General features: G+C 40.8%; 2 protein-coding genes across 3 annotated transcripts in view; both read left to right on the top strand.

Moving 5' to 3' along the window:
- Positions 1 to 4,610: 4,610 nt before the first annotated feature.
- LOC143118682 (uncharacterized) lies at positions 4,611 to 11,548 on the top strand. Of its 2 annotated transcripts, none has more exons than XM_076279736.1 (9): positions 4,611 to 5,286; positions 5,735 to 5,836; positions 6,139 to 6,281; positions 6,630 to 6,766; positions 6,849 to 6,942; positions 7,069 to 7,395; positions 7,566 to 7,752; positions 7,857 to 7,983; positions 8,524 to 11,548. In XM_076279736.1, exons 1-9 carry the CDS (start codon positions 5,205 to 5,207, stop codon positions 8,663 to 8,665), a joined length of 1,341 nt encoding a protein of 446 aa, XP_076135851.1. In that variant the 5' UTR covers positions 4,611 to 5,204; the 3' UTR covers positions 8,666 to 11,548. The 2 variants fall into 2 exon arrangements, with proteins under 2 accessions (XP_076135851.1, XP_076135850.1); XM_076279735.1 differs by having other exon boundaries at positions 5,735 to 5,884.
- An 824-nt stretch (positions 11,549 to 12,372) lies between these two features.
- LOC143118681 (natterin-4-like) overlaps positions 12,373 to 15,664 on the top strand; it is a 3,760-nt gene continuing 468 nt past the window's right edge. The window contains exons 1-3 of the mRNA XM_076279734.1: positions 12,373 to 12,505; positions 12,705 to 12,801; positions 14,104 to 15,664. The exon at positions 14,104 to 15,664 is cut by the window's right edge and continues 468 nt beyond it. Of these exons, the coding sequence (XP_076135849.1) occupies positions 12,705 to 12,801; positions 14,104 to 15,302 (1,296 nt within the window). The 5' untranslated portion in view covers positions 12,373 to 12,505 and the 3' untranslated portion in view covers positions 15,303 to 15,664. The remainder of the gene's footprint in view (positions 12,506 to 12,704; positions 12,802 to 14,103) is intronic.

Below are 15,664 nucleotides of genomic sequence, written 5' to 3'. Positions count from 1 at the left end.
GACTGATCACTTCTCTAAGATGGCCCATGCATTCCCATGCAAAAATCAATCTGCCAAGCAAGTAGCTCGGAGACTCTGGAATGACTTCTTTCTCGTTTACGGCTTTCCCAAGAGAATTCACTCTGACCAAGGTGCAAATTTCGAAAGCAAATTGATCAAGGAACTGTTGACTCTGTCAGGTGTCGAGAAGTCACACACGACGCCATACCACCCCATGGGCAACGGCGTTGTTGAAAGATTCAACAGGACCCTTGGATCTATGATCAGAACTTTGCCGCCTAAGTCAAAAGCCAGATGGCCTCAGATGTTACAGCTGCTCACCTTCTGTTACAACTGCACAGAGCATGAGACAACAGGATTTGCACCTTTCTATCTCATGTTTGGTAGAGTCCCTCGTCTCCCAGTTGACATCCTGTTTCAGACTGTCCTCTCTGATGGTGTAGTGGTGGACCACAATGAGTTTGTGTATCGCCTGAAGAAAGACCTGCGTGAGGCGGTGCAGATAGCACAGAAGCACAGTCAGAAAGAACAGACTCGACACGCCAGGCTCTACAACAGGAAAGTCAAGGGCTCCCCACTTGCCATCGGTGACAGAGTGCTCATCGCGAACAGAGGTGAAAGAGGAAAGAGGAAGGTAGCAGACAAATGGGAGTCTTTTCCATATGAGGTCGTGGCTGTGAATCCCAACATCAATGTCTACAAGATCAGAGAAGTCAACTCAGACAGAGTGAAGGTAGTCCACAGAAATCTTCTGCTTCCTGTGAACTTTTTGCCTGTTGGAGATATGCAAGAACTCCCTTCCAGTGACAGTGGTGAGGCGGTCCCTGAGATCATCCCTCCAGATGAGGACGATGGCTGTGGTGACCGGACTTCACAGTGGGTGCTCACTAGCCCTGCTGACTTCGAGGTGGAGGATTGTCAAACTCCCAACACAGACTCGCCGGATGTGTCTGATTGTTTGTCAGAACTAGTTGACTCAGCTAGTGACGTCGCAGGTGAAGAGAGAAAACAGAACAGTGATGTTGTCCCTGCGAGTAATGGCTTTGGTTCACACGATGCTGAGCTCCAACCAGTATGCACTCAACCCCAGGGTTTTGACGACACAGTTACTCATACCAGACGAGGCAGGGCTGTCAAACCTCCTATAAGACTCATTTGTGAGATGAATGAACAACTTCTTGACACTCCTGAGTCCACAGTAAATTCTTTTATTTCTCTAGTTAAAAGTTTGTTTTAGGCTGAACTCTTAGTATTAGATTTAGTCAGTCTGAGAGTACACAAGACACAAATAGAGAGAAGTATCAGATATATGTAGTGTTATAGCAGAATTTGAGGTGTAGCAGGCATCTCTAGAGTCTACTTTCAGTCTGGGGTAAGGCGCCATCCCATTCTTTAGGTACTCCCTAGTTGGAGGATTTCTTGATCGACAGCTTTTGATACTCTTTAGTGAAATACTAGTTTCTTCTTCTCTTCATACAGGCGAATGACCACAGAATTTTTTTTTCTCTCTCTTCTCTTTTTTTTTTTTTCTCTTGATATTCTCTTTATGGTACGTCCCCAATTTAGCAGTATTTAAGGGGGGTGTATGTAACGGTGTTAATAAAGTGCTCCATATAGTTATTGTTAAATCCTGCAAAATGGGTCAAGACTTTTATTTTGGAATTATTCTGTACAGTAGTTGCATTGTGGGTGTCCTGCAGCAGAAGGGAAGTTAACTGCTGCAGGTAAGCTGGGAAAATGAGGGTCCGCATTAAAAGTCATTAAAAGTGTTATAAATTGTATTATATATGTCCTATATCTATTGTTAAAATCATTATGTATGTTCATCCACATAACTCGCGTTTCAGCGATGTTTTGTATTGTCTTGTAACTTTTATTTGGTTTTGTATTTTCGTTTGACCTTGAAGCACGATCGTATGGCTTTAGTGCAAATTTTAATATCACATTTATTTTGTTCAGGCGGACCAGATCTCACTGTCTTCCCTCATGTTGTATTTCCTGACCCATGCAGGTAACCAATAAGTATTTGTTGTTTTGATTTTATGTTTCGTGAATGTTTTATGTTTCACTCGTAGCATGGCTAGCATTCGCGAGGTAGAATGACTAGCCGTTAACGTCTTTGTAGCGTTCTAAATGCAGTACCGCTGTATCACCACAAGAGTGGAGTGTTTACCTTTTTATGAGCGCTGTTTTGCGTGTTTTCTAATGAAAATAGATGAAGTAGTGTTTGTATTTGTATGTGGTATATCGAATTCACTCTCTGATTGAATGTGTGCATATTCTACTGTTTATATTTATTTTATCATACTGGATGATCACCCCATGTAAGAATATAATTAGATCTAATTAGAAATATAACAGATTTCAACAGATTAGATATATAAGTAGTTTACTCATACAGTTACATACATTTACACATTCACACTTATGTTTTTATGCCACATTATTCCCTTTTGGAATTTATTTTGTATTATTTTATTGACACACCTCACCTCATACTGGACCTGAAATGAAATAACCATATGCTTAGATACTTAGTGTAGTAATAGGATTGTGTCTGAGAGCAGAAGGGAAGTTAACTGCTGCAGGCGGACCAGATCTCACTGTCTTCCCTCATGTTGTATTTCCTGACCCATGCAGACAAATAAACCTGCTTCATCTACCATCATCGTTTCCGAGTGATACACCAGTAAAACACAACGCAAGTTACACTTGCACAGCTGGCGATGAATGCTAACGCTACTGGCTGCCACCCAGAGTTTGTCTGAAGCGATTCACTAAAAACAACAAGCACGCATGACTTAAGAACACTAGCCGAGGGCAACATGGTACCTTCGTAGTTGATAACCACATGCAGCATAACAAAAGCCTTTACATACCGCTCAACGACCGATGTACCGCTAGCAATTCCAGCCTTCCGACGCCGGCAACACGTTACAAACAAATGACGCCGGAAGACCGTGTTTTAAACAGGAAGACATTTGTTGCTCATTGTCAGTCCCACCCCTAGATGCACACAATCCGCCTGGCAGCTGTGAAAAGTTCACCCGACTACAATAGTATGAAATTATAGATGCTCAACATGGTGGTCAAAACCTTGACTAATTCTTGACATCAAATTGACACGGTGCCCGCTGGGCAGGCACCCCCTCTGCGATGCGTTCGTCCCCCAGTTTCATGCGCCAGTTTCATGAGCTTTTATGACAAAACCGTGACTGTGGTAGTTAACAATCTACATCCTAATAGAAAACTGTTAGCTTCCCTGGTATCAAATGACAAATGGTATCAGTTAGGCCTATAACACAACATAAATTGTGCTGGCGACCCAAATAAAATCTCCTGCGACCCACCCGTGGGTCGCGACCCAGACTTTGGGAAACACTGGCCTAGGCTATTTATCCTATGTAGCCACAAGTCTCTCCTGCGCTGACTACTTCTCAGTCTCATTCTTTTCTCGTTTTCTGACCATGTCAACATTGAGCAACGAAAATAAGGGAGATTTTCCGGGTTAAATTTCAACATTCGTCTTTCTGTTGCTATCCCTCTGCTGAGAGCAAGAATTCGTAGGCCTACTACAAAACTGCTGCACTAATTAAACGAGGTGTGAAGCTAAGCCAGGTCTAATGAGATTGGCGTCAAATCGTGCTCTCTCCCACACTGTTCTGTGTAGGTCGCCTTCAGGCAAGCAAAACGATGCTTTAAAAACATATTTTCGTTGGAAGGGCAGGGGGTACAGGACAACAGTACAGAGACGGCCAAGTCCGATGGGGCTAATGTTACGAAAGTAATAAAATATGGGATATTTTACGGAGAAATATTAAAACAGGAAGACAGCTGGAAAAAAGTTGACAGGTATGTTTCTGACAGTGGGTGACTCTAGGGCTATTTGCTGTTTTTAGAACGGCCTGTATTGCTGTTGTTAGAACGGCCTGCCCTGTAGCCTAGGCCTATTGCAACATAGGCCTACCATCACGTTAAATTTTGTACAAATAAATAAATAAATAGCCTACAGCGATCATACCGGCGCTGTCGCGCTTGTCAATTGACAGCTGCATTAAATAGAACCACCTATGCATTTTCTATATCAACAAAATGGCCGCTGCGAACGTTATTACCTGATTATTACGTAGATCGAATAAGCCTACACAGTAAAATCCGCAGTGTTAAAATCACGGTGTAAACTTCAACTTGCACTATTAGAGTATATTCCTCTACAGGTAGAGTAGATTCCTCTACAGATAAAGTTAAATTTGCACTGAAGCCTAGCTGAAGCCCAGAGCTAAAAACATTGGTGTAAAAGAATGCTCCACCCCCTTTTTTGAAACGGCACAGCCAGATCTCAGAATCTGCATTTGAATTCAGCGCCATTTTGAAGAGACACGAACAGAAAGGTGGGTATCTGAAATAATTTTAAATGATGTTGTTGTTTCCCATCTGTTGTTTATTTAGCCTCATGGAAATATAATAGTACTCTGTGATTTAGCGTGAGAGGTCTAAACTGCATGACACATCAAATTTGCAGTGACAACGTTAGCTAGCTAGTGTTACGTTAGCTAATCGATAACGCTAGCCTGGTAAGGAAAGTTCAGATAGCAACTAACTGTTACTGTATGATCATTTACTGATTAGAAAGTGCCACGAAATGTGAAACTAATGAATGACTGCTTGGTATTTTAATCACTTTATGTTAGATAATTGAATTGTGGCTCCGTTGTCGTTAATGTTAACGTTAGTTATGCAGTCTTCTTTTGAACTTGTGAAGTTGATCAGATCTGGCTGGCAGTTAACGTTAGCAGATATCATAGTTAACACCACTAAAACTAATCCAAGCCTACGTTTTCTTGAGCACAGCTATTATTGTTTGCAAGTGTCATGCTTATTTAGTGACCCATTGTGGAAATGTGAAACAAATTTCCCTGTGCTTAGTTATTTTGGCCACAATGGTGACTGTAATTCTTCAGGAAGAAAGATGGTTGACTGTAACGTTATTTCTGTTGAGGTTATTCAAAACGGAGGTAACTAACTTTAGCAGCTAGCCACCATGTGCTCAGCAGGCTAGATTCTCTGTTCAGGCAAATGCCTTTCAAAGTCTAGAGAAGGTTATGCATGGAATTATGTTTATCTAGTCCTGTACTGGAAATCAGGTTAGGTCGTTTTTCTTTAGTTTGTTTTGTCTGTAATCCCACCTTCCAGGCAAACGGACAATGTTGGTCAAAGTCAAGTTCAGAGGCAACCAGAAATTCATAAGCATTTCTGAAGCCAAGTTCAGTGAACTGCTTGAGTGTGGTAAGTCCAACTTTAATTTAAATGATTTTGTAAGTCATCTTAAATGAACTGATATTTGGTATTTTTTAATGTATGACCAGTGTATGAGTGACTTTCCCCCTAAAATCATATTTGAAGTTCGTTTTTTATTCATATTCAAATATTTTTATTAATAATATTGTAACCATTAAATAGCTTCAGTAATACCTATACATGGGTTTCTCGGCGACGGCACTATACGATGCGCGGGTCACAGGGGCAGAAAGCAGTTTAGATCCCACACGAATTTAAAACTACAGTGATAATTAAGTGTACCCATTTTCTGAGTATGCAGTATGCACTTTATCCTGTCTTCTTTTTCATAAAATAGTCTAATGTGGATCTTGTTCTACATGACCCTTGGTATAGGGGTGTTAACTCTATGATAACTAATGCTGAGAAAATGTGCTCATTATGTTTGTATTCCCAGCATTCCAGAAGTTTGGCATCTCCCTCAGCCAATTGCCTGATGCGAAGCTCTTTGATGACTCCAACACTGAGGTTGACGAGGAGGTGTTTGGAGAAGTGATAGGTGCAAATACTGGTGTTTATGAGCTATCCATTGATGTTGTCTCTGAAGGTTTGTGTTGTCTAATCAATGTCATGTTTGTTTGTTTTTAACAGGCTGATAGCTATTGAATTATTTTTCCATGTTGACAACTCAATGTGGGGAAACAGAATTATACTCTGTATTAAGAATGTCAATTATCTAAATAGGACATGGGTGTAGAACAGATGATGCAACCTGTATGTCCTTGGGTTGGATTTTTAGGAGACCTTTTTTACCTGTTATAAAAATGGTTGTCAAGCTTAACGTAAAATATTGCTATGCAGGTTTTGTTTCTGAGGGACCAGCTGTTGGCCAGCCGACACTAGATGCAAGTCGAGATGACTCTGATACGGACTCCACTGTCATTCTGAGCGATGAAAGTCCCCAGCGGAAACGGTCCAGACTAAATAGGTCTGATGCCCATGCTGTAAGTATCCTTTTTGTGGCATATTAGCTCCAAATTATTCAACCTTGTCCTAGCTAATTGAGACATTTTTCTCAGTACAACAAAATACCTAGAGTAAGTTCCCAAATGAAAGATAATTCATGCCCTGTTGCCAGCTGGAAATCCACAACCCTGCTTGCCCCCTGCAAAGTTCAATTTGCCTGTCATGTGCTCACAAATAAGCATTTATTAGCAAGTCCTCCATCCTGCTGTCTTGAGTTTTGCTGAAAAGACGTTGAAGCTAAACAAATTTGCATGTGTGTGGTAGTCATGTGCAATGACTGCCGCAGGCTAAAATAAGAGCTCTCTATCTCATTGTTGTTTTCCTAGTTGGTTGCCGAAATTCTTCGCAAGAAACCTGGTGGTGATAATGTCATTAGGGAGTATGACAGAACAAAAACGTTGTCAGACGCCACACGGCGGAAAATGGTGAACATTCTAGTAGCTGAGATGGTGGAGAAGCATGGGTGAGTGTCATGAGTGATGAACACATCTCCTATTATGCTATGCATGTATGTAATTAATTAAACAAAATGTTTGTTTCCTCAGAAAAATGCCATCACGCAATATACGAGAAATGTATGCGAGGGGAATTATTGAGCTCTTTCCATACCTGAGGGATCCCCAAACCAAACATGGCTATGTAAGTTGTTTGACATTTGTACACCCCCAACACACACACACACTCGTCCATACATGATACTCACTTGTTGACCCTTCACCTATTTGCAGCTATGAACAGCCTTTTAAACTTTTGTTTCACCGATAGGAACATTACTATGATTCCCAGAGTGGCCATGGTTACCTCAGTTGGCGAATAAAGACAGTCCAGAGAAACAGCTCGGACAGGAAATCAGGAAAAGTCCAGACATTTGATGGAGGTCCAACAGCACAAAGACAAGTTGCAGGCACTTCACAACACTCTGATGAAGACTGCATCAATGCAATCTCCCTGATGAAGCATAGTGCCGATGAAGAAATAGTCAAGCAGAAAATGAAGAGTACCTTTCGGTATCGAAGGAATATGATTGAAGATCCAGACAGATGTGGCGATGTCCTGGCAGAATTCTCACGTTTCAAAGATGTGAAAGGCCTAGTAAGTAATTATTTTCAGGTGGATACATGCATCTATGGTTTAATTTGGGTAACGTTGACATTTCACAGTGGCCAAACTTTAAAATACAGTGGACATATTTTGAGAATCAAGTTTGCATTGATTGAATTGAGTTTTATTGTCTCAAAAACAACTCTCTTTTTCCATCCAAGATTGAACAGGACTTTGTGGAGCTGTTTGGAGCTGCAACAAGCAACAAATTTAAGGAGAGATGGCCCACCGCCTTCAAAGACAAAATCATCGCCCAAAGCAAGGGACTACACCGCACAGCTGAGCTCCAAGAACTCATTGATGTTGCTGAATCATCTGACCTTGCCAATAGTGATCATGAAGATAGTGGTAAGGATTTATACATGTATTGTTTAGTCTAAACTGCACCAACATTCTTTGGTTCAACCAGCCTATTGGTCATATTGTTTTGTTTGTGTCTGTTTGTGTTTTAGGATGGGACAGTGACATGTCTGCAATCCTCCTCCTCCTGTATCTATTTCCACCTTCAGCACAGGGACGCAACGACCTGGCAAAATTTCGGCGGCTCGAGCGGAGAAGCTTCTTGTGGTGTTTCAGAAGGTTAGCCCAACAGTGAATCAATGTTACATCCAGCAGTAAAACTATTGCATTAGAAATCCAGCCTGCACTACAGACATAATTCATTATAATGCTAATATGTTGGTTTTTTCAAAGCTATAGGTCTCTTCTACCAGGCCTACAATCAGCCATATTTAATATTTATTGCACCACCATCACTATCATAGAGCACCTCAGCACATCTATCTATCTATCTATCTCACTCTCTCTCTCTCTCTCTCTCTCGGAAGCTTAATATACTATTTTACATGGTCTGATCCCATATTGTACATAGATTATTTAGGATGAGAACTATGTAAATAAATTTTATATTACAGACTGTTCGACTGTACTAAATCAATTATGTATTGAACCATGTAAAATAGTGTTACATTGGATTTTTATGTTTTATGATTATTTATTTGAGATTGTGAGGCTCAGTAATGAGCAGCGCTATGCTTTTCAGGCTGCTCATCAATCAATTAAAACATCCAGATTGACCTGAAATTGAACAAATGTCTTTTGTTTCTGTGTCATCGACAGACAGGAACCAGCATACAACACCACCTTGATTCTATCGAAGAGAGAAGACAGCCATATCTTCTTGCCATCGGTACCAAGAAAAGTCGCATCCATGCCTACTACATCATACTGGACAAGCAAGCCATGGCGTGTCAGGCTGTGAGTGCTGTTGGAGCATTTGATGAACTTTTCAAAGCTCACTTTGTATTTGGCACATCCTACAACAACGCACTGTACAAAATTTACACTTTCATTCAGACCACAATTTTTGAAATAGACATAGGGAAGGTTAGAGAGACTCCTCGGGTCGCTGAACTCAGAGCAAGATTGCTCCACTAAATTAGCTGTTGAGTACTACTAATCTATAAGCTAGGTGGTCTGTAATATGTGGATTCAAAAAACAACTGAACATTTGTAAAAATGTAACTAAGACTCTAGCAAAGTTGATTATTTGCAGTGGTGTTGACAATGATCTTCCTACGTTTTGTGAAATTAGAGACATTTTTGTACAAGATTAAATGGTTCTTTTAATCTGTGTTGTGTTACAGACATGTTGTTTTGATGAACATTTTCATTCATTTCAAGTCAGTTTCAAAGAGGTTAAGGAATGGAAAATTATCAGAGTAAATGAACTTGTGTACCATAAAACATTCGACTTGCAGATGACATATGGCACACAGGATGATTTCAAATATACTGTGCTGAATTGTGTCTTCATTTAGTAGTCATGTAAACCTCCAATAAAAACTGAAACTGAAATATTGAACACGTGTTTTATTATAATTTGACACTTGCCAGTGAAAAGTGTGACTCAATAAGTGTTATTTTTTACACCTATTGTTGAAAAGTGTGACTCAATAAGTGTTATTTTTTTACACCTATTGTTGTTAAATATACACTGGTGAATTAACACTGGTGTTAGAGTAAACTTGACACTATCGGGAATGGGACCATATGTTATCTTTAACAGTGTTAAAATCAACTCTATAGGAGTCAATTTAACACTATTAAATTTACTGTGTAATTGATGATATGTCAGAGGATATTGAGGCACAGTTGTTAGAGAGGGTGAATGGGTCACCGTGGAAAAGCAGTTGATCGAAATTGCAAATGACGGTGTTCTTAAGAGTGTGTAGGCTATGAGGAAACCTCTCTGGCGGGTTTTTGGATGAAAACCAAAGCAGAATATCCCGAGATAGCCGTAAAAGCGCTGGAAACGTTGCTACCATTTCCACGTATCTATGCGAGGCCAGGTTTTCGGCAATGACTGCAACTAAGACCAAATTGCACAATCGACTGGACATTTCAAACACACTGAGGATGTCACTGTCTTCCATCACCCCCAAAAGGAACCTTCTTGTTGGGCTCCCACTGATTATATTCGTATGCACGTTTAGTTACCATGTTTTGTTACCATATTTTGTTAAGCATGTTCACACGTGATAGATGTAGCTTCAAGTTGTTCAATTTTCATAGTTCATATTGTTCAATTTTCACTTCAAGTTCACGTTTTTCACATTTTTAAGAGTTCGTTACCTTCACTGTTCATACATAACTGGAGCTAGTTCCAGGGCTCCCCAGTGTGGGAACCAACTCCTGTCACACCCAAGCCAAACACCACTGCAAACTGCACAGAACATGTGGGAAGATGGGGAAATTCAGGGAAGCGTAATTACCCCTGCTACATTAAAGCTGCAGTTGGCAAGATTTTTTTGATCATATTCACTGAAACTGACACTGCTCCGACAGAACAATGTAAATCAGCCGGTTTTAGAAAAAAACCCGCACTTCTACCTCCACCTAGAGCCTGTTATTTGTCAATCACAGTCTGGTGCAGTCTAGTGCGCACTGACGAGCACAAATTCGATGAGAGGGTGCTCTTAGGTAATGTCATGTCATGTATGAGAACTAATATTGCCTGGCAATAGGCTACTACATTGAAATGGCGGCGGCCATGTCTCCAGGCATTTCGGTGTTCAAGTTAACGTTAGTTTGCTTTGCATGTGAACATGACGTGACTTGTGATGTATGACACGAAGCAGTAGCCTAACATTCTCTTGCACTAAAATTAGCATTACAAATAATTTAGATATTAAAATCATATAGCAAATTAATTATATCCTAATGACATACACAATTATAGTCTTATGATATATTACAAAAAAGTCCTCGACGAGTCATCGCGAGTGCGAATGCACGAGTCCGAGTCGAAGTTCGAGTCATTCAGTGTTCAAATCCAAGTCAAGTCACAAGTCTCTAAATTTAGCTAATGACTCGGACTCGAGTCCGAGTCTCGGACTTGAGTACTACAACACTGGCTCGGTGGTAGTGGGGAAAGGGCATGAGAGTTGTAAACATTCAAAATGTTGGCTAAGTCCCCTCAATCTGTCAGACTTGCCAACTGCAGCTTTAATCTACATGTGCCTCTGTTTTCTTAGTCACTGAGCTTTAGTCTACCTGTTAATTATCCTAGAGACCCATTATTTCCAAGTCTTTTTTCATGTTTTGGCAGGGTAACTGTTATGCAATTAAAATACTGTGCCTTAATAAAAAGGCGTCTGTGATGCACAATACTGTTTCAATACTTGAAAGCATGCATTATTCATTTTTGGAAATGCTAAGAGTTGCTTCTTTTTAATTGTTTACCTGAATGCTATGACACTTTTTTAAATAAAGAAGTGTAGTCTATGTTGAAGTACATTGGATTTATAGTTTTTATTTATTTTACCGTGGTATCGATTTGGGTATCCAAGTTCAAGTTTATAAGTCCAATAGGACAAAAAACTCTTTTATTCCTAGTGCAATACGCCTGCTAAATTTGCACAATTTTGCTTCATTGCACAGAAACGATTCTGATGAGCATCTGTCAGAAACGTAGATTGATAAGACAGTTTCTTTCTTTCTTATTTTCTTTCTTAACCTTCTTAACTTATATTAACCTGTGTCTTTTACCCCATCTTGTGTCTTTGTGTATCTTGTGCTATTTATGTGTACCTGACTGCGAGACAAGTTTCCCTTTGGGACAATAAAGTTAAACTGAACTGAACTGTATTGAGTTGTGGAATTTCACTCGTATCGACTGCTACATTTCTGCTTTTGTGATATATATGTCTACCATATGTCTACACTCCTCCACTGACTTCTTTTATGAACATACTGAACATCACAGTAGTTATATGAATCTTTGCTTCGCAACCATCAAGGACTTGTCTTTGTAGTATTTCGATTTTGTCAAATAGTAGCCAACAATAATTATTGTAATGTAATTAATTGTACCCCTCCACCCCCCAAACCACAGTAGGGAAACACTAGAAATTACGATCGACAGAAATCAGACCAGGTGGCCTTAAGTTAGTATAGCATGATTGTCCAGTGGACATTGGACATTAGACATAATTAGACAGAAATTGCTTTTTTACTTTTTTCTTGGAGAGATAGAACGATTTATCTTCTTTACATCATTTTCCAGCTTATTCCATAACTGGAATCCCCGGCAAGTGACTCTAAAGGTTGTGTGTTTTTGTGTTTCCGTTTTTTCCCCTTATAAGGAGTTTATTTCTGTTTATTTAAGTGTGTAACACTTTAAAGTTTAGAATCTTGTTTTTGTTTTTCATGGCATCACAGCTTTAGAGCTCAATGGAATGAGTTTGTTGGAAAAAAACGACTTGCAATGGCCTTTCCTGTGAACAGCCATTGTGAGGACGCTGTTATTGTGAGACCTCACCACTGAGTGAATGTTTATGCATTTGCTCAAACTCCTAAGAGGGCCTGTCTGGAGAGGCTGCCACCCAATGTGTGGGCCTGAAGTGACTCCATCCTCCGCTCTGAGGGGAGCTTTGCCATGATATTGTCTACTGTTGGCTCTCAACCTGGAAAACTTGTGTAATCATGGCTTGATATCCTTCCTGTGCTATTCAACCTCAGAAGGGTTGGGAATTTCCTGCTCAAGCTCCTTGATGCAGAGGCTACAATCAGCATTCACCTCGAATGATTTGGTAGTACGGTAGGAAAAGCATGTTTACTGTAATGATAATGAGAATGTTTGTTGTACTGCTCGCTACGTTTATGTCATTTTCTCATTACTCACTGGTGCTGCTGGTAGAGCGAGAGTGCTGTTGTGCCGTGTGGCAGCGTTTAGTTGCCACCGTGTCTGCCGAGGCTGGGCAAGTCAGCCTGTGTTTAACCATAAACATCTGTTTTAGATGGAGCTGGTGGACGTTATGATACTGTGTCTTCTGCTGCACTGGGCACACCATGCAAATTCACAGGAGAATGCCATCACTGAAAAGGAACTTGATCGTAAGTTACGACTAAACATTGAAATGGAAGACACTTAAGTATTCTTGGGTTAAGCTGTCGAGGTCGTAAATCATCAAGTAGCCTACTGATGATGATAATGATAAAGTAAGTGAGGATAGGAGCAGGCTTCACTCAATGTGTCTACTTTGAAACTTTAAGAGTGCTGCCTGGATAGTTAGAATACGTGAAGTAGGAGAGAGGCTGCACTATGCATATATACTTGATGATAATAATAAGCCATGATGTAACTATGTAAATGTAATCTCAACAAGCAGATAAATAATGGAGATTATTATACTCAGATGTGTATATTGATATTCTTCCCAATGACTCAAATAATGATTGGCTGTTTATGATATGTGGCTGTTTATGATAATGAGTTCCTGAGTTTCTCTCACAAACCATAATGACATGGCTTTGGTTGGTTTTAGATGCCTGCAGCGTGGCATGTTCCTAGCTCATAGCTACATTAGTCCTAGCATCCACTTGCTAGCTACTAATATTTCATTGAGCAATATCTATAAATGCTCAAGTAAAGCATTTTTGACTACATATAATAAAATAGACCTGTCATGACCAATGTCCTGTTCTTGTCAGTGTAGTTTATGTAGCCTATAGCTTCATCCCAGAGCTTCTTTATGCATTTTAAAGATACTTTGTAGCCTCAGTCTGTCTGGACACATAGCATGTTCTAGAGGAGTGTTTAAAAAATTCAAATGGAAAACTCTCACAGAATGCTCCAGTGGCCAGGGGCTAATTTTAGATCCTGGACATGCACTGTGCTGCTGTGGGTGAAAGACTTGGCGTATGTCATGGCAAATAAACAGACACATCCATTACACATTCCCATTCTTACATCCATTACACATTCCCATTCTTCTTTCTGATATGTCAACTTTGTTTTGCTCCATAACTATTAGAACTGATACTGTAAAAGCCTTCTGTCCCACAGTAACAGGACATGTTCCATGGGAGGGTTTGTTAGAATGACGAGAACGAAGAAGTCAGAATAAAGTGAAATAAGGCTTATTGTTGTGCAGTTAGTAGATGATCAATTACTATAATAATAACTATTTACCAAATATGATGATATAGTAATTCCATTATAAGAATATATATTTTTTGTGATATGTGTGTGTGTGTGCATGCTTAAATAGGAGGCGGCTATAACACGTTACAAGATGTCAGCAAGCTTTGATTGATAGATTGTTTGTAAGGCCACACCAACAATACATTTGCCAAATTATTGTCAGTTACCGTCACTGAGTAAATGATTTTGTCATCCCTGTCAACCTTCTCCAGGCGGTGCCTTGGATCCCAAACTGATGGAAGTCAAACCCAGTCTGAGAGTGCCTATACATCCAGTGGCTGAAACTGTGGACCTCTCTACTCTAGGTGAGACAACCAACTTGCGATGGATCTCACCAGAAATAAAAGACAGAAATAATGCAGTCCCCCTCAACGCATTCAGCATCTACAACAACTACACTTCTCGAGAGGAGTTTGTCTGCAGACCCTGGGGCGTCTGTGCTGTGGGCTTCATGGCGGAGGAAAGAGGCTTCTACTGCTACTATTCCCTGCAAGGCCAGCAGCTTCTGACTAATAATTTTCAGTTTTTGCAAAACAGGAAGAACTATGAGTTGCTGGAGTGGAAATCGGGCCAAAATGGAAGCGTTCCAGAATACAGCATTAAAATCTGCAATCATAACTTTGTTGGGAGGAACGAATATGGCCTGGGAAATGTTCACTCTGCGATGAAAGTATTTTTTCTCCCCTGGGAAGGACAGGAGTACTGGTATCGGGAATATGAAGTGTTGACCGTCAATCGTGATCCGTACCATCTGCTTGTTTTCAAAATGTCCTACGACACCAAAAAGATTGATGTCACCACTCATCCTTCTGAGGAGTTGATGGAGTCCATTTGCATGCCCAACAACAACAGCAAGGAGATAGTTAAGGAGGTTTACATGCAGACGAAGCACGAGAAACTCAACATTTGGGAACCAAGTCTCAGTATGCAGCACATGTTGACAACTAACTTCTCGGTCAAAATTCCGGAAATCATCCAGTTGAGGGAAAACCGCTTCAGGATGGGAGCGGATGTTTCCGTATGGAGCGGTTACAAGTACCGTGAGAACGTGTCTCTCACATTGGACCACACCGCTGCCATCAAACCTGGCTACTGCTGTCGGGTCAAGATGGTGGGCAATAAGACGGAGGTCGCCATGCCCTTCTGGGCTGAGGTCATCAAGCGGTACCTCAACGGGACGACGCACAAGGCGTCGGTCGTCGGCCGCTACATGAGCAAGGAAATGGGAGGGATCAAAGGAGTGGCGGGCGACTGTGAGCCAATCAGCATAAAGAATGTCACCTCAGAGCGCAGCAAGCCAAGCCAAGCTGCAACACCTCCAGGGACGGGTGCTACTAGTGCCTTATCCCCTTGGCTGGCCTCCTACATCATCCTTGCACTTAGCTTGGCAGCTTTTGGTGTAGCACTGTAGTAATGCCCTGCTTGTTACAGTGGCTGCTAAAAGTGTTGAAAGTGAAATTCTTTTGTAACTTTGTGGAGAGATACACCAGCCGGAGAGATACCAATGAGCTTCCACTGCCACATTTTGACTTGCATTCTGAGCACACTCTCACAAACACACGCACAATTGCATCATATGGAATTGAACTGTCAATGCTGACAGGGCACGCTTACAGTGCAGTTGCCGGATTATAAATGTTGTCACGGTAACAGCAGTGTTGTCACGTTAACAGTGTCTGCCTGCTCAAGGTGCACCTTCTGTTTATAAATGTTGTCACGGTAACAGCAGTGTTGTCACGGTAACAGTGTCTGCCTGCTCAAGGTGCACCTGCT

This window comes from Alosa pseudoharengus, unplaced genomic scaffold (assembly GCF_046254945.1).
Source record: "Alosa pseudoharengus isolate Yale_2024_CS ecotype anadromous, Long Island Sound unplaced genomic scaffold, YU_APseudo_1.1 YU_APseudo_1.1_scf_12, whole genome shotgun sequence".
In the NCBI taxonomy this organism is placed as follows: domain Eukaryota; kingdom Metazoa; phylum Chordata; class Actinopteri; order Clupeiformes; family Clupeidae; genus Alosa; species Alosa pseudoharengus.
Note: the sequence above shows the minus strand (reverse complement) of the source record. Positions and strands in the feature narration are given on the sequence as shown.

Bases quoted from the DNA above. Each gene is read 5' to 3' on its own strand.
- LOC143118682 (XM_076279735.1), top strand. From the start codon at position 5,205: ATGTTGGTCAAAGTCAAGTTCAGAGGCAACCAGAAATTCATAAGCATT. The intron at 7,753-7,856 runs GTAAGGATTTAT...TTTGTGTTTTAG, and splicing joins TAGTGATCATGAAGATAGTG to GATGGGACAGTGACATGTCT. The intron at 7,984-8,523 runs GTTAGCCCAACA...TGTCATCGACAG, and splicing joins TTCTTGTGGTGTTTCAGAAG to ACAGGAACCAGCATACAACA.